This window comes from Aristolochia californica, unplaced genomic scaffold, assembly GCF_029961685.1.
Source record: "Aristolochia californica isolate CCGP_79_NKW_82.1479 unplaced genomic scaffold, dmAriCali1.0.hap1 SCAF_8, whole genome shotgun sequence".
Lineage (NCBI taxonomy): Eukaryota > Viridiplantae > Streptophyta > Magnoliopsida > Piperales > Aristolochiaceae > Aristolochia > Aristolochia californica.
Window position 1 is genome coordinate 40,868,066 of NW_027182279.1, and position 22,713 is coordinate 40,890,778.

General features: G+C 37.4%; 4 protein-coding genes and 1 non-coding gene across 6 annotated transcripts; 3 read left to right on the forward strand and 2 right to left on the reverse strand.

Moving 5' to 3' along the window:
• The first annotated feature begins 1,901 nt into the window (after window positions 1-1,901).
• On the forward strand, window positions 1,902-5,861 carry LOC137938796 (tetraspanin-19-like). The gene is made up of 7 exons (XM_068783834.1): window positions 1,902-1,991; window positions 2,510-2,870; window positions 4,333-4,432; window positions 4,896-4,976; window positions 5,081-5,185; window positions 5,266-5,457; window positions 5,564-5,861. The coding sequence occupies exons 2-7, from the start codon at window positions 2,716-2,718 to the stop codon at window positions 5,573-5,575; spliced, it is 645 nt and encodes a 214-aa protein (XP_068639935.1). The 5' UTR covers window positions 1,902-1,991; window positions 2,510-2,715; the 3' UTR covers window positions 5,576-5,861.
• Window positions 5,862-6,854: 993 nt separating this feature from the next.
• Window positions 6,855-9,400, reverse strand: LOC137939418 (sphingolipid delta(4)-desaturase DES1-like). Its single transcript, XM_068784685.1, has 2 exons — window positions 9,100-9,400; window positions 6,855-7,846 (listed from the first exon to the last, which is right to left on the reverse strand). Exons 1-2 carry the CDS (start codon window positions 9,250-9,252, stop codon window positions 7,010-7,012), a joined length of 990 nt encoding a protein of 329 aa, XP_068640786.1. The 5' UTR covers window positions 9,253-9,400; the 3' UTR covers window positions 6,855-7,009.
• A 1,336-nt stretch (window positions 9,401-10,736) lies between these two features.
• Window positions 10,737-10,808, forward strand: TRNAP-UGG (transfer RNA proline (anticodon UGG)). Its single transcript has one exon. It is a non-coding gene; the product is annotated as a tRNA-Pro (tRNA).
• Window positions 10,809-11,027: 219 nt separating this feature from the next.
• On the reverse strand, window positions 11,028-14,007 carry LOC137939046 (E3 ubiquitin-protein ligase AIRP2-like). 2 transcript variants are annotated; one of them, XM_068784216.1, is made up of 5 exons: window positions 13,840-14,007; window positions 12,819-12,969; window positions 12,653-12,719; window positions 12,324-12,558; window positions 11,028-11,462 (listed from the first exon to the last, which is right to left on the reverse strand). In XM_068784216.1, exons 1-5 carry the CDS (start codon window positions 13,917-13,919, stop codon window positions 11,252-11,254), a joined length of 744 nt encoding a protein of 247 aa, XP_068640317.1. In that variant the 5' UTR covers window positions 13,920-14,007; the 3' UTR covers window positions 11,028-11,251. The 2 variants fall into 2 exon arrangements, with proteins under 2 accessions (XP_068640317.1, XP_068640318.1); XM_068784217.1 differs by lacking the exon at window positions 13,840-14,007 and adding an exon at window positions 13,187-13,648 and having other exon boundaries at window positions 12,819-12,961.
• Window positions 14,008-18,844: 4,837 nt separating this feature from the next.
• LOC137939168 (expansin-B3-like) lies at window positions 18,845-22,014 on the forward strand. The gene is made up of 4 exons (XM_068784383.1): window positions 18,845-19,138; window positions 20,049-20,349; window positions 21,053-21,182; window positions 21,493-22,014. Exons 1-4 carry the CDS (start codon window positions 18,973-18,975, stop codon window positions 21,688-21,690), a joined length of 795 nt encoding a protein of 264 aa, XP_068640484.1. The 5' UTR covers window positions 18,845-18,972; the 3' UTR covers window positions 21,691-22,014.
• Window positions 22,015-22,713: the final 699 nt, after the last annotated feature.

A 22,713-nucleotide genomic window follows, 5' to 3' on the forward strand; every position in this document is an offset into this window, starting at 1 on the left:
AACTTAACAATCATATTCACATCCATACTCATCCACCATATTATCCACATAATATATTAAGACAACAAACATATAAAATAAAAACCTTAACCATACTGATAAGTCTAGCAACGTTATAATTCAAACATCGTCTTTAATACATAACAATCTTCTCAAAAAAGATATTGTACTTAAAACGCATTACAATTACTTGTTTGCACAATAATTAAGCCACTTGACCCGCTCCGCCACTGTCATTTTTAAAAACAAGGTCTTCTTACTTGGCATATTTATCCATTCAAGAGCGCCATACTTCAGTGCATTTGGCAGGTCCGGAATTTCCATGAGGGCATTGACAAAATCTGTTTCGACATCGTACTCCTTATGCTTCATAACACATTTCATTGCTTCAGATATTTGGCTAAGTGCATCAATTAATTGTCTATTTTCTTCAGTGGGCAATTCGCTTATCTTTCTACGACGACCTGAAGATGACCCTTTACTTCCACGAGATTGATCCGTTGTTGAATCACTTCCGCTAATGAATTGTGGTGGACCTCTATTGCAATTACATAGATAATATCTTGCTACGACGACAATAATACATGCCAATCTTATCATAGTTATATCCATTTCTTCTTCTGTCATAATATCCATGAGAATCTGCAAATTTAATCTTCCAAAAGTCATAAACAAAAATAAACATCAATCTTCAATCATAACCTATTCATCTAAACTCAATAATCATATTCATACCAATGAAAATTCTTATTTGAACTGGACTAAACACCGTAAACTCTAAATCGTAATTGAGAACCTTAAAAAAATCCTAATAAACCCTAAACCCTATCCCTAGACCTCATACCCCTTAAACCCCCTAAAGACTAAACCCTATACCCTAAACCCTAATTCTAGAACTTAAACAAAAAACCCTAAACCCTATCACCCAATAAACCTAACTGAATTTTTTTTTTTGAAAAAAACCTAAACCCTAACAATACCATAAATCCTTAACCCTAAACACTTAACCCCTAATTACAGAGCACCAAACAGTAAAAGACTAAACCCTAACCCTAATAAAAAATTTAGACCCTAAACCATAACACTAAATCCCACAATTATGCACAAATAATCCCAAATTAGGTACCGAAACTAAAATTAAATCAAATACAATACTCATTTAATCAGAAAAAAAAATTAGGGTTTAGTCATACCTTTTGAAATTTGGGGAAAACCGAAAGCGAAGGGTGAAATCGAAGCCGAATGGGGAAATCGATGCCAAATCGAAGTAGAAATTAAGAAATCGAAGCCCAAATGTCAAAATCGAAGAAAATCGAAACCGAAATGGGGAAATCGAACGAAATCGGAAGGTATTTTGAGGGAGAAGAGAACGGCGAGAGGGAGAAGGGAGTGAGAGGCCCAAAGGGAGAGGGAGAGCGAGAGAGAGCGAGAGAAGAGCGGGAGGCCGAGAGGTATAAGAGAGAGGGAGAAGCGAGCGGGAGGTTAAGAGGGAGAGCGAGTCGAGATAGAGAGAAGGATGCCGGAAAGAACGTTCGCAGCGAGAGATGGAGACCGGAGAGAGACGGTGGAGACGACAGAGGGAGCAGAGAGGCTCGGGGTTTAGGGAGACGTGAGAGGGTGTACGGGAGAGGGGGAAAAAATTAAAATCGTCGAGGGCTCGAACCCCGGCGATCTTTTCATGCGGATGAATGGCAAATATGGGCGGAAATCACATTCCGTCGCTTACGCCCATGATTTTCGAAGTCATGTTAGTCATGTACATGACTTGAAGTCCGGCTCTCCGCTAACGAGTAATGCGGGTGACGTACATATTCTGAGTCTGACTAACCCCCGACGCTTCCGACAATCGTCGAGCTCGGGCGGGATTCCACAAGAGCGGAATTGATCGTAAAAATGGAGAAAAAGATCTCCCCGCAGCACGAATCTCTGGCGAGATTCTTCCCCGAAGAGCTGTGGAAGAAGAACGCCGGCCTCCATCACTTAACTCGCAGGTAATTCCTTGCTTCTCGGACCTCTGGTTTTCAAGTTTAGGGCTTTCGTAATGTTATGTTGCATGTGATTTAATTCGACTGGTGGTTCTGTTCAACTGAACTTCGCAGAGCTTTCGTTGAAAATTGATCTAATTGGATCAGTAAATGCTTCTCACTTCATGAGTTTTGTCATTCCTGTAAATGCTTCCTAATGAAAAATTGGATTATATTTATTAGATTTTTAAAAAAAATATTAACTGACGTTTCATAAATTTATTTTTCTAATTGGCCTTAAATTTAACAAGATTAATTATAATATTATGTTAATTGTAATATTTATTATTAAAATAGAAAGACAAACAATATGTGCTGTAAATTTGAAGTTGAACAGTAGTCATCAGTCTTATTAATCATTGTTGAATAGCTAAATTTTTGTCTTCTTTTGCAAATCTTCCGAAAATTGGGGTCCGACTTGCAAAAAGAGCTGTAAAAACACCAATTGACAGCCGTGAATTTGATTTGCAAATTCCCTTTCGCAGCTGAAACTGAATAAAATCGAGGATTTCTCCTTGGGTGTTCCAGAATTGCAGACTGCTCTATTCTTCACCAAAATGCGAAGCCTCCTGGTGTTGACGGAGAAGCTGTAGATACAGAAATCCGAGTTTTCTCGTCATTGTGCTGATTTTTTTTGCGGGTTTCTCCGACTCTTTGTGATTTTTCGTTCTGGGACTGGGAAGCAACACAAATGGGGCAAATTTTGAGGAGTTGTCTTCAATCGTTGTTGAAACTAGTGAACTCGTTTATTGGAATGGTGGGGGTTGGGATGATTCTGTACTCTTTATGGATGATTAGGGTGTGGTACAAGAACCTTGATGGCGATTCTGACTCTCAGATTCCATGGTAAGATAAGACTTCCTTGTAATCATGGGTTTATGAATTTTTCGCTTTTTGATGGAATGGTTTATTGTGGGTTGCTTCTATCTGGTGTGCTGTCGTATTTTATATTTCGCCATTAATATTTTCGTTTACTTGATTTAAAGAACAAACGTGTTTTTTTATCCTCAACATAACTTTTCTTTTCGATCTGTAGAAAGTAAAAGTAGGTGGATTTTTTTTTTCTCTCTCTCTTTTTAGTTCTGCGTCTCATTCTTTTCCTATCAGGAAACATTTATTCATTTCTCACGAAATAGAAATTAGTGTATGTTCGAGACTTGCATGATTTCTTTTTATTTCGACTGTGGTGCGAAACGATTCCTTCAAAAAAATGAAAAAGGAAAAAAGGACCAGTTGTTTTCAATTTATTGCGTTTGGTAGATTTCTGCCCGCGTGATGGATACCTTTGTAAGTGGATGTATGATATCTTTTAATTTCGTTGCTGGGCGCTTTCGTGCTTACTTTTATAGAGTCTCCTCAAAGTGCTTTTGAAAAGCTTTCCTGAGTCAAAATTCTTGAGTTCTGTGAAATAAAAGATGGTTCTCAGACCTTTCAGTTGCCATTTAATAAAGAACTCCACAGTATCTTTTTTTTTTTCCTTTGGAAGGAAGAGACCCCCGTGCACCAATTTGATGTGGACTTCTTCTTGAATTTCCATCATAAAAGGCATGTGGTGCAAATTACCTTTTGATTTGATCCTTTCCCATAGTTGTGGAAGTACTGGTTCTCATTTGAGTGAAAAAGCACAGTTAGCTGCTCTTCTCTTTGATCATGGAGAAATATGGCATATAGACACAGGAAGTGCTGCCAATTGATGGAGGTTTGAGTGGAATTGCTATTATTGTTAGTTACCTAGTAAAGAGAATCAACTTCTTTTATTAACTTGTTGTATTGAGGAGCTTTTGTCACCATTGGAGAAATACTATTTCTATTTATTTTTAAGTTTTGCCTCAACTTTCATTTTCTATTGTTTTCAAATACTTTTTCAATTTTCTTCTTCTCTGATTGCCAAATAAAAATTTTGATTAGTTTCTGCATCATTTGAAAATTAGGAAACTTAAACCCTTGATTGGTTTTATTACTCTTTAATATAACCTTTCTCCTCTGCAATCTTAAGGTGATGATATGTTTCGCTTTTTTTTTTTTTTGCGGAAGCTAATCTTTGAATTTCTTTCACTCAAGCTTTTTTGTTTTTTTTTTTTTTTGAATGTTGAACCCCATAGCTTGGTGAAGCTTGAACCAATTGGAAACTCTCAATGTGATTAGTGAGGCAAAGGCCCAATAGACATACTCGAGTTTCTAGTTGACTCATTATTTGGAGTACCTCTAACCTTTTCTATTTAGATTCAAATTGTATGCTTTAGTTAGCTGAAGAAAGAGTTTTTATTGATAACACTGCTACTAAAAGCAAAACCATTTTATGATGCAGGTTTATTTATACTTTCCTTGGGTTGGGAGTTTCAATTTGTGTCATAGCATGCTCTGGTCATATTGCTGCTGAGACTGCAAATGGTCACTGCCTTTCTTGTGTATCCTGAGATAAAGTTTACTTTCACTTTTTCTTCAATTATCACATTCTCTAAGATGCAGTTCAGTTTCTCTGGCTTGGATTCAGTGATTATGACCTTGATTAAGTTCTTACAATAAATGGAACCATTAGAGTGTAAGTAGCATGTTCAGTTAGTTTCTCATCCTACACTATGACCGAGGAAAATGTGCTTGTATACAAAATGAACTGATGCCTGAAATCATAAGGAAAAGTATCAACACTGCAGACGTGGCACTCAAGATCAACGTGTAGAAAGTGTACACTCTATTAGGTACATGTACCATTCTATTAGGAAGCAGGAACAGCGGGAAACTCAACCTTTTTACAACTGTAGGTACATTCTCAAACACTAGGAAGGATTCTCCACCTTTAAAGACTCTTCTTCTTTTACTATCGACCGTAATTAGGGGCGAGTCTTCTGTTGACCTTAAATAGAGAAACAGTATATGGTGCTTATCTTTGTCCTCATCTTGCTTGAGGCTGCAGTGACTGCTGATATTTTTCTGAATGACAATTGGGAAGAGGTATTATTACCTATTTCCTTTTATTTTTGCCTGTGTTTTTCTTCCAAGTATTAGTTAAGATGACTCTCTATTGCTACTCTGATTTGAATTTGATTTTATTTCAGGACTTCCCAGAGGATGTTACTGGAAGATTGCATGAGGTTAAGAAATTTGTGAAATCGAATTTTGATATATGCAAATGGATAGGCTCTTTGGTGGTTGCTACACAGGTCAGTTGTTACCAGATCTTTCTCTCCTCTCTCTCTCTCTCTCTCTTAATAAAGAATGTGTTTTCTTGACTATTTTCCAGGGCTTATCTATTATATTAGCCATGATACTCAGAGCTCTTGGACCATATCAAAGAAGATACTATGACAGTGATGATGAGTATACTCCTGCCACAGCTCCCCTCCTAATAGATAGAGTTCAGTCCCCTCCCTATGGTATAAACCCTTCATACCCCGCAAACAACGATCCATGGAATGCAAGAGTATACGAAAAGGTAATTTCACTCTTTCCCTCCATGAAAGATCTCTATTTGATCCAGTCATCTGGCTGAGGTTGCCTCGCCCTTCATGTTTGACTGACCACCTTGCTCTCATTTACAGGCAAACAGGTAATATGAAGCAGACTGTGAAACTGGAATCAGACAGGAGAGAATTGCCCATCTGGTTAATGGAAGCCCATTACTTCAATTGTGCAGAGTGCATTGAACAGCAAATTGGTGTTCATGGGCGGAATGTGTAATTCTGAAACTACCTTCTTCTTTATACCTAAACAATATATGTGATTACATAGGATGCTGCTATTTGGTTAATGAAGATATAGTGTCCATTGTGTTTCTATTGGTCTGTAACAATAATATACGTGATGATTATTGATTTATATAGCATCTTCTCCCCATATCTTGGCCCTTGATTTTGACTGAATTTACTTCCAGTTCAAGTGATGGACCATGAATGTACTCATATGTGATCAAACACCTCTTGGGGGACGAAGGTTTTTTTTTTCCCCCTTCATATTGAAGGTGACTCATAAGTGGTGATAGGTTGGTGTGAGAATGCATCCTCTCATTCGTGGAGGCATTTGGATACTTTTAAGGAAGTTTTAGAAATTACCTCAATTGTTTTTTGTATTTGGACTCACATTCTGAGATTCGCAAATTCGGCAACAAATGTGTTTGCCAGGCAGGGAGCTACCCTACAATCGCTGGTGGTAAGGGACATGTTCTCCCAGATTTTGTAATTTCTCCTGTTTTATTAATATATTTTTCAAAAAAAACAAAAAAAATCTTTTTTCTAAAGAATTTGCCCTTCTCAAAAACCTAAGTTTTTTTCTATTTCCTTCTCCTCTTGCCTTGTCTCTCTTCCTTTCTGCGACTGCTCTGCTTTAGTGAAGACCTTTCTGCGACTGCTCTACTATAATGTTTTAAAGTTTTTAATAATTTTAATCCAGAACAGGCCTGATAGATGTCGGATTTTAAGGTCCCAATATGATGCACAATACCGAAATGTTCGACTCTTGCATGGCAATTATTCAGAAAGAAGAAAAAAGGCCGAGAAAGTTGTTTGTTCAGAATTTCTTCCCTGTAATTTAACAAAGATTAAGATTTAGGCACCGCTGAGGTATGATTTTTCCTGTCTTCGTTCCTTTCTGTATTGAATTTAGTTTCCTTCTTTTTCTCTTCAATGAACATTACCAATAAAATCTTGTTTCTTTTGGGCCCTTTCCACAGACCAATTTGGTTGTCAGGTTATTTGAGATAATCCAGGAAAACCAGGCCAAAACCTGCTCCAATGGTTCAGAATGATGGTTACTGTATATCAGTGAGGAACTTGGGAGAGAAAGGACAGCCTCTCTCCTTTCATAATTCAAATAAAAAAGAATTTCATAGCTGCAAAAATGTAAATACAAACTGAAGATAAAATGCTGTAAGGTTTAGGGTTTTAGAAACGCCCTTTTGAGGCCTCAAAAGACAAAAAAAAGCCTCTCTACAACTGCTAACAAACAATATGATTGCAAAGAACAGGAAAGAGAAAAAAGAAAACAGAAGCCTAGTTCTCTTTCTTCGTTGTTCCATACTTGGTTGGCTTCCTCTTCATTCTGCTGAAGGGTCCCACTGTTCGGTCCATGATGTACATGTAAATCACTTGGGTCCAAGATTTGTATGAGCTGAAGTTCTCATAAAATTCGGGGGCTATTTCCTTCACCTTGTGGAGTTTGTTACCAGGTATTCGTGGAAAGTCATGGTGTTCATTATGGTAACCAACACACCATGTTAGAAGATTAAGAGGTCCATAGTACGAGTACGTCTCCTGGTCAGGATTGAAGATGTAGTGCTCCGAGATGAAGTGACCTGCCATTGGGTGCATTCCACCACCGACAAATGTCGAAAGAATCAAATAAGCAAGAGACCTCCACCCGTAGAAATAGACCATGGTGGCGTCGAGGGTGAGCTGCATCGCTAGATTAGTGAACTCCCACAAGCCAGGAGGCTTGGGGTTGATAAAAACAGGGCGAAGGGCATAAAAGAATAACTGGAAAAGAACCCAAATTGATTTTGCAAATACATTTCTAACCACTTTGGTTTCAGCATGACTAGGGATATCCATGTCTATGCCATCAACCCCCTGGAATCTGTGGTGCTCCAGATGGTACTTTTGAAAGGTAACCGACATAGGGATGCCGACAGGCAGATTGGCAAAGATTCCTAGCCAACGGTTGTAGACTGGGGTTGAGAAGGCAAGGTTATGGCTGAGTTCATGAATTGCAAGGAAAAGGTTGTGGTTGAGAATAGAACCAAAGAAGTAGGCCACACCCAACATCTTCAGCCACCCAGCATTGTTGAGAGAACAGGCAGTCCATAGTTGAAGCAGAACAACAAGAGCAATCTGAAGCAAGAAACAAGAATGAAAACCAACAACTAAAAGTAAAATAAAAGCAAAGAAGTAAAAGGCAACTATAATCCTTTTGAGAGCTCTCACCCTTTTTTTCTTGTGGGAAAACTGGCCTTATTTTTATTTTTATTTTTACAAATGACAAGAATTTCTTCTTTTATCTGATCAGCTCTCTCCTGGAGTTCTACTCATGTTCTTTTTTCATATAATTTTTTCTGTTCAAAAAACTGGTTTCTTACTGTTATTCTTCTGAAGGGTGGGTGACAATCATCAAAAGAAATAGACTCTGATCCTTCATGAAAGAAAGGATATGATAAGCCACTAAAGTTAGAAAACCTGATGGGTAGATGATGTGATTTCAGCATGATCACCTAACAGGCAAATGAAACAAATAACAGAAAAAAGTATATCATGGATACCCTCTAAAAATCCCCTACCTCACTGAATTGAGAAACTCTAAATTCTGAATCAAGAAATCTAAGTTCTAAGTTGTCTAATCCAAAAGACTGGCAGATTAAATATTAACGGTCACAATAAATGCAACTATGAACAGGTAAGACAGAAATTCTTTCCTTTTTTTTGTCCTCAAAAAGTAGTTGACATAATTTCTCTTCTTTTCTACTTCTTTTAATCATTCACACGGGTCTTATGAAAGGTTAACATCAAGCCAATTTACACACTGACATGTACTAGAAGCAATTAATGAGAGTTGGAGACACAGAACTACCATTTAAGACAGATACATTAAAAACACACGAAAACAATAAATGCAGCACTGTCGATGATATAAACCAGAAAGAAGAAGTTTTTTGTTTTTTTTTGTTTTCTCTCAGCAGATCTATTCGGTAACAAGTGAAAATTCCCGCATTTAACTAATTCCACGTCAATGTGGCTAAATTGAACATCAGCCTGAATAAGGAACAGAACCAAATGTGACAAAACCTACGTTTTCTCCGTCTGATTTGTCCAACGTGATAGTTTAACCAACAGGGTGGGGTGAAAACCCGCAAAACAATCTAAATTAAAATGAACAAATCTTAAAAAACTCGATCAGATTCGGAACAACAATCAATGTGACAACCCAAATGTAAATCGATTTAGTCAGTCAAACTAGACCACTCTTGAAGAAACCAGCACAAAAGAAGAAGGAAAAAATACCACATTGTATCCAAGATACAGCAATCAACGAAACGGGATCAAGAAAAAACACAGAAACCCAAGGAGAGCAGAATGTTGATGAGTTATACCTTAAAAAAAGCCCAGGGATCGGGACCGAAGAGTTCTTTGATCTGAGGGTATTTGGAGAGAATCTGGCGCCTCCTGGAGGCGTGCGGCTCGTCGGTGTAGGACCAGAAGAAATCGGTCGCCATTACACCTTCTTCACCGCTTTCTCCAGACATCTCTTCTTCCCTTTCTCTGCTCTCTCCCTCTCTCTCTCTCTGCTCCCTCCGCACCCGGAAATCAGACAATGCCCGTCACCCTTTATGCTATTTCTCTTCCGTGCTCCTGGGTTCCTACACGCGGTGGAACGTGAACGGTTAAGCTACTTCAATTTGGGAAAAAAATCGTTGCGCTTGAAACCGTGAGCATACGCTGCAGGATGGCGTTTGCGAGAGTTTTTGGAGAGGAGGATTTCTTGCGGCCAAGAAACAGTTGGAAAATAAATTTCTTTTCGACCAGTATTTCTTTCTTTTGTTTATTTATAAAATATATTCTTATCTTTATTTAATAATTTTCTAGGAAGGTAAATATTTTTGTTGCTTGTGAGATGGAAAAAAATTAAAAAAATTAAAAATTAAAAAAATCATTTCAATGTGTAAGTTATAAACCGTGGATCGAGGAGACTTGCGTACGACCAAAGTCCTACATTGACTAGAAGTAAAGAGGATCATGGATATATAAGTTTGAATACTATCTCTATTGGTATGAAGTTTTTTGGGGGTAAAACCCAAGAGCAAATTCATGAGGACTTAAGTCCAAAGTGGACAATATGAGAGGTTCTCTAATTTGAGGTTTCGAGTTCTACAAATCGGAGGTAATAAGTTATTATTTATAATAATAAATAAATATACAAAATATGATCTTACGATTCATCGAATCGTCAAATTCGGGCAAGAATGTGTGTTAAGTCCAGCTAATACGCCAAAAGCTCCAAAGCTGATAGAATACAGAAAACCAAGGTTTTCAATTATAACTAATTTAATAACAAAACTTAGTCATTATATACAACAAAAGTTATTAAAAATATATTTTTAAAAATATTTAATTTTTTTATTAAATAAATCTTCTTTCTTTACTAAAACCCGAGACATATACGACACATATCTAGTATTATACGTCATGTAACATTCTACTATAACACTCTCAAGATTCGTTATACATATCGTAATATACGTTTTACTATAACACTTATAATGTTCAAAATTCGTTACACCGATTATATCTCGAGACGTATAAATATTATACATAATAATATATTTATACACCTAAACTATAAACCCTAGGGGTATCCAAGAGATTTTATAGCTAATATTCTAATAAATACTTTGGTTTAGAGTTTAGGGGTTAAGATTTAAGGCATCTCAGGTGAGTCTCATATTAGAGAGTCTTCTGATTAATTGATTGGTTATTGCCAAAAGCAATTTTAAAACGAGTAAAGGAGCGCCAGAACTCTAGGAGGAAAGGATTGGCTTGGTAGGACCAATAGAATAGCTGTCACAGATCTTAATAACCGTCCACGTGGTATTACATGGACGCTGGAGATTAAAAGTAAATACGAGCCGGCCCCATCGTTAATCAGTATATCAGTTGGGGAATTGGGTATTACGTTGGAGATATACTTTAAAGAAATATGTAAATAGAAGATGTGACTTAACGGGTCAGAGGGCGTTTGGTCTAGTGGTATGATTCTCGCTTTGGGTGCGAGAGGTCGCGAGTTCGATTCTCGCAACGCCCCCTTCTGCCGCCATTGATGTACATTTTATTTTATTTTATTTTTTGGACCTTGTTATTTTATATTTGCACTAGCCCTTCTTAAATGAAGGACAAGAACTGAGTAGACAAAACCCAGATGAAAGCAGTAACAAGAAGCAGAAGAAGGTACAGAAAAACCCAGATGAAAGCAGTAATAAGAAGCAGAAGAAGGTACAGAAACACCCAGATGAAAGCTGTAACAAGAAGCAGAAGAAGGTACAGACACGGCTTTACCAATATAGACATTATTATTTACAACAGCGGTCCTGGATTACAGCAATTTACAGACAGATTTTTATGTTGTTTCCAGCACTCAAATGAGCAGCTCTTAAAGAAGAACCAGCTCTGGTGGGCTCAGCAACCTGAAGCTCTATGGATCTAAATGAGGGAAAGCAAATTTCGGTTCGAATTATTGCTTTTGGGGTTTCATTTGACATGGGAATCATAGGTCTCAAAGACAGGATCAGGGACCACCACAGGCAACTTATCTATGTACACGAAGAGCCTCTTGAGGTTTTCTCTCGTCAGTGTTCCCATGTCGATTATCTCCCTATTGTCAGTGAAAATCCAGAGATCACCAGAGTTCACTCTCTTCAGACTGTCTCTGCAGAAGGGGCAGGATTTTGATCTTGAATGCCTGTAGGACGGAGAGATATATCAGTCTCCTCACCTGAACATCTTCTTAACATAAAAACAAGTAAATATACTAACAGGAATTAAAATGTCTGTGATTTGTTAACAGCACTTGAAGATCTTGAGATTTCTATATCTTCAGTATACAAGAAGGCCACTTACAGCAACGTCTAAACTACTCTAAAAATCCAAATGTGTAAAGAACTCCTTCCCAAGATACCAACTCACTCTGTTATCAAAACATTCTTCACTTGGCACCGGGAAAACCAAAGCAATTTAGAAAGACAATCAGCCACTAAGGAATACTTATTATGATTCACATAATCAAATGGGAGATTATTAGGCAAAGGTGCAATCAGCATTGCCGCTGGGGCACCAGTTCCTATAGGCTCCTGTTGGTAGAGGATGCCATGGCAGGTAGATGATAGGTTTGATGGGCTTATACCCCAAATATCTTACGTAAAAGAGGGCCAAGTGGAGATATATCGACAACTGAGTTTAAGGTTCTGCAGTAACACATAGGGGTATAAGTGCTAGCTGATAAGACAGCTCCAGTTCTAAAGTGCTCAGAGTATCCAACTTAAAGTCATCGATAATCAGAAACTCTTGTCTTCGTTTAAATCCTAAACATTGACTATGTATGAATCAGGAGTGCCAGAAAAAACTACATAATCTAAACAGGCCCCCAAGTCATTAACAAACTTCCCTTCCAGAACCTCAAATGCCATACCAAAAAAGGTAAACGAATTCAACAACAAAGAACCAGGAAAACCAGAGAAGGCTTAGGTCTGAACTTGCCCCACGAACCAATGAAGACAAAGCTTATATTCCAAAAAGAAGAAGGGGAGCGGGAGGGAGACGTTACCATTCACGGTAGCACTTCATGCACATGGAATGGCCACAAGTTGGGAGCACAATTTTACTGTTCAACTCCATACAGATCCCACACTCTTCTTCTCTTTCAAAATCTGCCTCTGAAAATTGCCTCCTCTCATCATCATCTCTTCTCCTATACCTCTCCATGCACACTGCCCTTTGCTTCTTATCTTCCATATCTGTGATCCCCTTTTGAAGTTGCACCAACGAGGGAAAAATAACACCTAGACATGAACAAGCCTTATTTTAAGAACCACCCGATACCCATGTAGAAGTCTTAGGAAAACAGATTACGCAGTATACAGGTTTTTACTATACCATAAAATTCTTTAATACTTGCTTTTCTCTCATGGACTGACATTGTGGTCGAACCATCCACATAAACCTGCAGCATAACACATTTCCTGAGTTGATCAATCCCATAGTTTGTATATAATAAACTTGAAGGTAAACATATAATCATGGATGATATTAGTATTTTTACCTTATATATAAGAATTCTCAGCAGTCCAAGGGCGCCTGCAAGTTGGCAGTCGCTCCATTGCACGAGAAAAAGGAAGAAGTGTGCAGCTGGACTGTATGACATTCTCATCTGGAGACAAGCACCATCATACTCCCTCGAAAACTCTGAGGCCCTATACATTGCCGAATTATTTAGTAGTTGCAGAGAAGGATAAAAAGTAAATTGTGTGCAAGTGCTAAAACAGCAGTTCAGAGTTCAGACAACCAGTATAAACCAATATTTTGGCACCTCAGGCAAAGACTTCATTCGCCAAGTATAAAGAAACACGAAATGTAAGACGAGTTATATTGATATTACAACACAAACACAAACTCTTCGAGTTTCATTACCCATGAAAGACAGTTCATTCCTCAAACAGAAAGGCATCCATCAAAATACTCATCTGCACAACCTGACTGGAAGTCACCACACATGCACCACAGTACTGAATTTCGGGTATTTCAAAAAAAAGTCATCCGCAGCTAAGGTGTTGCACTTGCTTGAAACCTACCATTTCTGTGTCAAATTACATTGTCTTCCAGTTGCAATTTTTCCATCTTTTTTCCTCTTTCTTTCTCACTCATTTAGACACTCTAGCATTCAAAATAAAATCGGCATAATAAAAACGATAAGAACAAAAAATAAAAAAACACACAAGAAAGCTCAGTCTCAATTTCTCTACTAGCCTTAGCTGCGCAGTATTTTTCAATAAATAAAAGGATCAACATGGCAACTTTCGGAGGTATCAAAAACTGAAAAACCAAAATCACCAGATAGTCGAATGCCCTCTAAGAAAAATGTCAAACAACGGACAGAAGCTCCTGCAATCAGCCTCCCTATTCTTAAGCTACTGACGAAAAAACAGATTTTTACAACTTCTTAACCGTCAACATCGTTTCCAACCAAAAACCTGCATCAAACCTAAACACAAAACCCAATTTCAAACGAGAAAATGGGGGAAAAGAAAACCCACAAAACCCATATCCCAAGAAAGCCGGCTTACAGAGTATTAGCATGCTGAATATCGGCTTCGAGAACTTTGAGTGAATCCTTGAACGACTTCCTCATAGGACTCGAGTACATCTCCGTCTTCTCCGCAGCAACAGCCAGAAATCATCCACAAAACTCCCCCTCAAAAACCCTAATTCTCCCCGAATCCTAATCCCTTCTCCCCTTCTTCGTCTCTGAAAGTGGAGCAGACGCGAGAAAACGAGGCGAATCCGGCTGATGACACGTGGACAGGCAGAGGCGTCGGCAGGGCGTCACGTAAAGGCGTCAAAGAGGATTTATCCCGACGCCCTTATCCACACGCTTGGGCCACTTAGGAATATCAGAATAAGCTGCAGAGTTTGACACTGCTTACATTTGAAATAACGGAAATGCCACTAACGAATTCAAAACTGAGAAAAAAATGATGCATCCAATTTCTTTTTTATCATTAAATTTTAATTAAATAAATTAAAATTTATTTTTACTCTAAATTAATTCATTATATTATATATTCATATTATTAATATTATTTTAATTTTTTTTTATCATTTTTAACTATTTTAAATATAACAAATAAATATATAAAGAGGCCGACTTGGGAAAATGTCGATTGTTGCGGTTCAATTTTTAAATAATTTTTTTATTCAAATTAAATATTAATTAAATTAAAATAACTAGAAAAAAATTATTGTCACCAATATATATTAGTTATTTTTAAAAATATTTTAGTAGATTTGTTAAAAATAAATTAATGGCTTAAAGTAAATAAGGGTTCAATCAAAGGGTAAAAGTGACATTTGAGGGAATCCAATATTGAAATTATTAGGAGGGGCACCAACTTGGGAATATGGATTTTGGCTCTTACTCTCATAAAGTAAAAGGGAGTTGGGTAGTGGGGGTGGTGGCATAATTAAAATATTATACACAAAGAATATAAGATAAGGTTATGATGCTTTGAATATAGGCTCATGATTCCATTAATTTACACAAGTACCCTCTATGATTGAAGAAAATCAAATTTAAAAATATTTGAAATTTGAGGCTTAGGAATTTGTACATGTTACCTAATATTAGCTTCCAAGACATTGAAGACAAGATAAGGTCAATCTATTTATGATATTATTTTGATAAATTAAAAAATATAATCAATTATTGAATTTTTCTCACCATTTTCACAAAAACTATTGTTATCACCCTTTAAATTATATTTTAATAAATAATTTATTTATTATAATTTTAAGTATTTTAAAAAATATATATGGGTCTACCCCCGTCCTGTCCCCTTTCTCTCCCTTCGCTCTTGTTATTAGGGTAAAAGAGAGGTAAGTAACTGCAAAAAGGCAGAGGCTTTATCAAAATTTTCGATGGAGTTGGAAATTTTACTTTTGCAATTCCAAGGTCTAATTCGACTTTCGTAATTATAATTTTATAATATATAATTAATTTAATTATTATAATAAAAAAAGAAGCTTGGAGTCTAGCTTTTGATGTTTGGTAGAGTTGTTTGAGGGCATTGTTGATACCAACTGGTAGATAGAAATGAGTTGATTATTAGAAAAAATTTAAAGCCCTTTAGTGGGACCCAAATTTACCATAATTTGCTTGGTTTAGGTTTGGAATGTTGATATGGGTGCAGTCCAGCTTCACACCCTGTCATCATCCATCTCTATCCTCTCTCCCTCTCCTACTTGTCTTTTATATCTTAAAATTTTAAAATATCTTAAAATAATAATAAAAATTTAAGATATTTCGATGTGACACCATTTGGTGTTATTTTGTATAATGGTGTATCCTCTTGCCACTTAAAAAATCTAAGACATTTTGGTCTTAGTAGAACTACCCAAATATATAAAATGTAACATTTGTCCATGTAACAACATCCCTGGTCTTATAGGTTCTGGCACCAAGATATCACTTCTACCTTCCACATTAAATTTCGTATTCCTTCAAAATTTAGGGGTGTAAATTGTATATAAATAATACGGAATAAGTCATTACCGTTTTATTTATATTTGATATACCGATATATGTTATTTTTATTATATAAAATAAATCATTATATATATTGTTTATTTACCTATTTATTGAATAGTAAAAAGATTAATTAGGTAAATAGTTAAAATAAAAAATATTTTAAATTTTACAAAACTATAAAAGTATTAAAAATCATATATATTGTATATACATAAACCTAAGAACAATACAATTCTATTGCATAACAAAATCTTAAAAAAACATTTCAAGATCTAGGCGCTTGAATCATGTCTTGTTTCAAAGAATATTTCATGCAAATAAAAATTTACCAAATTACTTTGATTAATCGATCAATCGAGTACAAGTCAACTTTTACTCATTTTTCATTCTATTTAAAAAATGATAACTAGGTAATTTTTTTTTCTTAATTTAATTTAATAAAGAGTAAATGAAATATCGAATAAACAAGTAAAATGATTATCGGAGATTAATCTCACTCGTAAAAATTTGAAAATAATTTTGCACTCATTAATCACACTACTCTCCACTATAAATTATACAAAAGTATACGAATATAATTTAAGGTATATAAATCGTTATTTTTTCGACAAGTATTAAGTACACAATATTGCTTGTATGGTCGATATGTGTCTCACTATTAGGTAACATGGAACATATTGTGCTTTAATGTTTTTCTATTTACCAACACATACCTGATACAATACTAATACAAGTACTAATACATGATTTATGACGATATTTTACGTAAAATTTTAAGAGACATGATATGATTCCCCTATTTTTCAACCAATTCAAGAAAAAGAAAATATTCTTCCTCTAAAAAAAACACTTTGTTCCTTAAAGAGATCTCAAACAATTCCTCCCTCACTACTTTGAGAAAGGTTTTCATCTTCTCTTCTCTCCTTTCTTTCAACATGCCTGTAGTGGAATTAGATTAATGGTGGAAAAGGAATCAAATGTCAGATTGGAATTTGGAGGGCTTTTTTCTTTGTTGTTTTTAGGGCATGTGAGATCTTGGGAGGGTAGAACTTTTCTTCTTCCTCTTGTTTTTCTTTTATTGGTTGAGGCATGGTTGTGGAGAGCTTGTGCTCCTTAATCATGGTTTTACATTAAGGGCATCATATCTAGTCTGTCTTTTTTTTTTTTTTTTTTTTATATATATATTAAGGGAACACATGAGTTTTTTTCCCCTTTAATTTATGCGAAACTTTTCACTCCTAAAGAACGAGTTTGTATTTCCCTATCTTAACTCACTCCTGCTTATGGGGTAGTCGGGTTTTTTTTTTAGGGGATTCAGATTTTTGTTAAATCTGATTCAATCGACAAATCCTGAAGACTGATAATTTTGAATTAGACCACACCTTAATATTTTCCTCTATAGGTCAATTGCATTTTATATGTTTTTTATTTTATTTTTTTAAGATTATTAATTATATTATATCCTATTTTTTGTTTATTTCTTTATATGATATATAATCAATAAAATTAACCCTAAATAATAATCAATAAGAAAACTAAGACAATTTTTCTAATAATAAAAATAATTTAATTTTTTTGATAGGATCTAAATAGAAAAATAAAATGCCTGTTTCTTTGACTAATTTTCTCTTTGATTTTTTTTTTAAAAAAAAAGTCATTTTGACTACTTTCTTGCATTTATGCCACCACTTTGTTTTTCCACTATAAATAAAATAATTTTTATAAATAATAAATATAAGGTTTAATAAAAAAGTAAGTAATCAATAACCATTTTAATGTTTTTTGGCTTATTTTTAAATAAATGTTAATATGATAAAATAGTAAATAATATCGACATGTGGTAAATTAATCCTCCTATACTTGTCATCTCTTTAGCAAATAGATTGATCCGACGGCCTGGATAGGCCAGAAAAGTTCCAATGCCGGCCCCACTAAGGAGTGTCTGGTGGGGACATGTCTCTAAAGGTACTATTGTCGCCAGGCGGCGCACGTTAGGATAATGCTAATGTCAACAGTTGGCGAGAAAGGAAGGACGAATCCTCATTCGGCGCCGCGATTCTCTTTTCTCCTTCCCTCCTCGTTCCCTGTGAAAGATCCCGCAAATCTCGGACGCTGGGCCACGCAGACCGTGACAAAAGTCAAGAATGTCGGCCGAGACGTTTTCCTCTACACGAAGGGTAGTTTCGTCATTTAGTTTATTCACACAAAATGACAAAAAAACCCATCTGACTTCTAAAATGCTCCTACGTGCGAAACGGTTAAATAACCAAAAAAACGTGAAGCCGAGAAATCGTTCCGCCCTTCCCGATGCCTTGACTGATCCGTCGAGTCGTACGGGGTTATTTTCGAAATTATATTATAATTAAAGGGTAGTATCGGGATCTGAGAATAATTAAATAAATTTAGATCCAATCCTCCCGGGATGATGGGAAGACCGGAGAGTGTCGGCAGCGCTTTTCTAAACGGTGAGGTTATTTTAGTCATTTAATACCAAATGGTCCCACAGTGTCAGTTAAGTTCGTCCATCTTGACCACATAAATCTAAAAAAACTCAATCAGTGCGGGCCCAGATCTTTGACAACCAACGGTTGGGGTTGTATCTTTCCGTTTGGTTTGGCTTATTTGCGTATACATCCTGAAATATGAACAAACCAAGGGTATTTTTACAATTATGATACATTCCAAGGGTCTACAATCAATTAACTGAAAAAGGGTACTCTTAAATTGATTACGATCATTTGTCTCTCTATTTAAATATTTTTCCATGATAATATGAAGGGTGTATAAACAATAATTGAGTGCCTAAGGCTATATGTAGCAATTATGATACATTTTAAGGGTGTATCAGCAATTAAAAGAAACGGTAAGAGACGAGCCGTCAGGAACAGCCGGAGGGGCGAAGTGAATAAATCCAAATCGGATGGGTAATTTGGTAAGAAAAAAGTTGAGGCGTCCTTGTCTTTCGTCTCAAGTGGTTTTTTCCGTTGGCAGCCGCTTTATTCATTTATTTTATACACTGCAACTCGTCCTTCGAAAAGCCACAGTAAAGCGGAGCAAAGCCCAGGGAGAGGCCTCAGTCTCCGGTCTTCGCTTCTGTCTCCCTCGTTTCGCAAGTACAGTTCAGTGTCGGCTGCTCACTGGGCGGTGGCTGTTGCCGGAATCTGACCGCAAAATGTCGGTACGGGGGACGACGCACTACCGGAGCTTAGTCAGCTTCTGGCTTCTGATCAGCTCTTGCTTGCTGGTAATTTCCGTTCGATCGGCACACATTTCTGACCCACATTGGCATCCGGCGACCGCCACCTGGTATGGCGACCCCGACGGCGATGGAAGCGATGGTAGGCTCACGCACTGGGGAGATTTTTCTCGTTTTGTAGCTTAGGTCGAAATTTCTCTTGCATGCATTGGTCTGTTTGTCTGGATTTATTCGGCCGAAAATGGTTGCCTCCCGCTGCATTTTCTTCTAGAATTTCTTAGTTTTGCCGCCTTTTTTGCCCGTTTTATGACTGACGAGTTACTTCCTCTTTAACTATTGCTGCTCCAGTGTCACATTTGAGAATGTGTTCGCCTCGAAGCTCCTTTAGTATGTAATGCTAGCGGAAACATGATTCCGGTTACCGTGGGGTTTTACATATCGGCTTAATTTCACGTTTCTCCGACCAAAATGGCCGCCCCCTGCTCCACCTCGAAGCTCCTTTAGTATATAAAGCTAGGGGAATGATTCCGGTAACCGTGGGGTTTTACATATCTGCTTAATTTCACGTTTCTCCGACCAAAAATGCCCCCCCCCCCTGCTCCAACTCGAAGCTCCTTCAGTATATAATGCTAGCGGAATGATTCCGGCGACCGTGGGGTTTTACATATCGGCTTATTTTCACGTTTCTCCGACCAAAAATGGCTGCCCCCTGCTCCACCTTCTGGAATTCTTAGTTTTGACCTCCATTACACATCTTTTCTTCCGTACGCATCGGAGCTGTTTTAGTGTATAAAGCAGTTTCCGCCGGCCACGCAGTTTTCTCCGGCTCAAGATGGCTCCCTCTGCCCTATCTTCCTCTGAATTCTCTCTGTTCGCCATTACCCGCCTTTTTTGGGCCCTTTTATGACTTACACATGTAAAATAAATAACATGGATGGCCATACATGAATGTAGAGCATCAGCCAGCAGTCAGTTCTTGCTGAAGGGTATGTATGTATGTATGTATGAAGGAAAAGCATTCTGGATCTGATGGAGCATGTATGTTTGTATAGGTGGAGCATGCGGGTACGGCTCGCTGGTGGACGTGAGGCCGATGAGGGCGAGGGTGGGGGCGGTGACCCCCGTGCTGTTCAAGGGCGGGGAAGGCTGCGGCGCCTGCTACAAGGTCAAGTGCCACGACTCCAGCATCTGCTCCCGGCGTGCCGTCACCATCATCGTCACCGACGAGTGTCCCGGCTGCGCCTTCGGCCGGACGCATTTCGACCTCTCCGGCGCCGCCTTCGGCCGCATGGCCATCACCGGCGAGGGCTACCAGCTCCGCAACCGCGGCGAGATCTCCGTCGTCTTTCGCCGGTAGGTCCACAATAATCCTTGTGTAATTCTGTTAAATTACCAAACTACCCTTTTCATGTCAGGAAAATCTGTCTACGGAGAAAATACAGTTTTCGTTATGGGTAAATGTGGAAATTTGATTAAAAATTAGTGGGGTCCGCTGTCTTCCACCTGATCCACATCTGTATTTACTGTAAAGCACCCAAACTACCCTTTCTGTACTGACTGGTCCGTCGGCTCCGTACAGGAAAAAATAGAGTTTGTGCATGGGTCAATCTGGAAAAAGTTATGAAACTTGTGGGAGGGCCCACCAATCGAGTGGCGGAAATTAGATTTTAGATTTAAAGGGGAGGATCGGAACCACATTAGCCATATACTTTTTTGTGAATCACCCAAACTGCCCTTTCTTTACCAGGCAACTTGTTCCAATAACCGAGACGAAAACAGAGATCAGGTATGGCCAAAATTGGAAAAAAAGGTAAAATTTGTTGAGACCGGACTCTGAAAAGAATTTAAGTGGTCAACCTGACTACCGTCGGGATTTATGTAGTGGGGCCCGCACTCTGAAAGCTTGCTTGTCCTGCTCTGAGCTTCCACACATGGATATTCTATACTTTGGTCCCTTTCAGCTTTATTTAGTTTTGAACTCAGGCCTGTGACCTCTGAATTTTCTTTTCTTTTTCAGTGTATTGATTTTTTATTTTTATGTTTTTCTATGATGCAGGACTCCATGCAAATATCCAGGAAAAAATGTTGCTTTTCATGTGAATGAAGGTTCCACTGGCTACTGGTTATCTCTTCTGGTGGAGTTTGAAGGAGGAGATGGAGATATAGGCTCCATGCATATAAGACAAGTATTTTTTTCTAATAAACTCTTATTATTTGTTTTTACTTGATGGGCATGTTTGAATTAATTTAAATTTTTATAAAATCGTTTTTAATTTTAATATGATTTTTTTTTATACTTTTTGAATTACTGCTCTATGAACAATTATATGAAACAGAAGAACAGTTCAGTTTGATAACTAGGTCTTGAACTCACGTTCTATAATATGAGAAGGTGGGTAAAGACTCTTGATGCCTTGGTTTAAATTAAGCCTATTTGGCCTTAAAAAGATTAACTATTTTGTGATTTTCAGTTGTTTTCTTCTCTGTTTTGCACAGGCAAGCTCTCCAAATTGGCTGGAGATGAAGCATCTATGGGGAGCCACTTGGTGCATCATTGGGGGACCATTACAGGGACCCTTTTCAGTGAAGCTTACCTCACTGTCCACACAGAGGACTCTCTCCGCCAGAGAAGTCATTCCCAGAAACTGGTCTCCAAGAGCCACTTACACCTCACGCCTCAACTTCTCCCCCTAAAGTAAACTGACTCCAAAACACAGAGAGCACTAAAGAGGGAAGCTTCTCTCTATCTCTCTTTTAAACTCGTTAAAGTTCCCACTCTCCAAGTCAGAAAGTAGCTGTTTGTGGGAAGTGTGCTTCGGTTTTCCGTTTTGATCTCCATTGGATTGCAAAGGCATCCAATGCTTCATCTCTCTATTTCTTTATGTATTTTTCAATTTCTTCTCTGTAAATGTCTCTGCAGATAGTCTTTCTGGTGGCCCTCTCCAAAGTGGAGAGAGAGCCTTGCCAGTGTAAGGTGAGTTTGTCTTGATTGGAATGTAGACCCTTATGTTTTTTTCTCATGGATAGGTTCTTGAAGCTTGTTGCCCTACACTCGGAAGAGATTGTGGGTGTCCTGTTTCTGAGTTTGTAATTTTTATTTTTTTCTTCACATTGTCTACCTTGTGACCTGAACTGATGTGGAGTCTCTGGTGGTCATTTTATTTCTGTTATTGGGAAATCTGGATCTCTTTCTTCTTCCATTTTGGTGTTTGGGATTTTCTTCTTTTAGTGATTCTTAACTTGAATGAAAAGATTTCTTCACTTTGGCAGCATTCATCTGAGTTCTGCAGAAACTAATCATTTTTTTCTGTAGTGGGTTCAAGATTATGAACAGACATTTATGTTTTGATTGGGAAAAAGGAAAAGTAAAACTACTGAGGGGGGCTTAAAAGAAAGCAGTCAACAGCTACTGCTAGGAACTGAAAGAAAGAGCAACAAAGAATGAAAGAACTTGGCTAGAGTTAGCTAATTTGGATTACTAGTTGAAGCAAAATAATATACTTGTAGTAATGTGTTAATGGTGTTTTTTCTTTGAGGGAAACCAAAGAAAATTTTAGTCTATGAGAAACCATACCTTATAAGAGTTTCATTTGTTACTGCCCTAAATTATTAGGTTAAAAGAGAAATATTATTTGGGAACTTGGCACATGTGGGTATGGGATGGAAGGTAGTGCCTATTATAATTAACCCCCAACCCCTCAATCGAAGTAGACTTAT

Excerpts from the sequence above, each read along its gene's own strand:
- LOC137939168 (XM_068784383.1), top strand. The coding sequence starts at position 18,973 with ATGTCGGTACGGGGGACGACGCACTACCGGAGCTTAGTCAGCTTCTGG. Across the intron at positions 19,139-20,048 it reads CGACGGCGATGGAAGCGATG|GTGGAGCATGCGGGTACGGC; the intron begins GTAGGCTCACGC and ends ATGTTTGTATAG. Across the intron at positions 20,350-21,052 it reads ATCTCCGTCGTCTTTCGCCG|GACTCCATGCAAATATCCAG; the intron begins GTAGGTCCACAA and ends TCTATGATGCAG.
- LOC137938796 (XM_068783834.1), top strand. The coding sequence starts at position 2,716 with ATGGGGCAAATTTTGAGGAGTTGTCTTCAATCGTTGTTGAAACTAGTG. Across the intron at positions 2,871-4,332 it reads TCTGACTCTCAGATTCCATG|GTTTATTTATACTTTCCTTG; the intron begins GTAAGATAAGAC and ends TTTATGATGCAG. Across the intron at positions 4,977-5,080 it reads TGAATGACAATTGGGAAGAG|GACTTCCCAGAGGATGTTAC; the intron begins GTATTATTACCT and ends ATTTTATTTCAG.
- LOC137939046 (XM_068784216.1), bottom strand. The coding sequence starts at position 13,919 with ATGTACTCGAGTCCTATGAGGAAGTCGTTCAAGGATTCACTCAAAGTT. Across the intron at positions 12,720-12,818 it reads TGAGAATTCTTATATATAAG|GTTTATGTGGATGGTTCGAC; the intron begins GTAAAAATACTA and ends GTTATGCTGCAG. Across the intron at positions 11,463-12,323 it reads ATGAAGTGCTACCGTGAATG|GCATTCAAGATCAAAATCCT; the intron begins GTAACGTCTCCC and ends TCCGTCCTACAG.
- LOC137939418 (XM_068784685.1), bottom strand. The coding sequence starts at position 9,252 with ATGTCTGGAGAAAGCGGTGAAGAAGGTGTAATGGCGACCGATTTCTTC. Across the intron at positions 7,847-9,099 it reads ATCCCTGGGCTTTTTTTAAG|ATTGCTCTTGTTGTTCTGCT; the intron begins GTATAACTCATC and ends TTCTTGCTTCAG.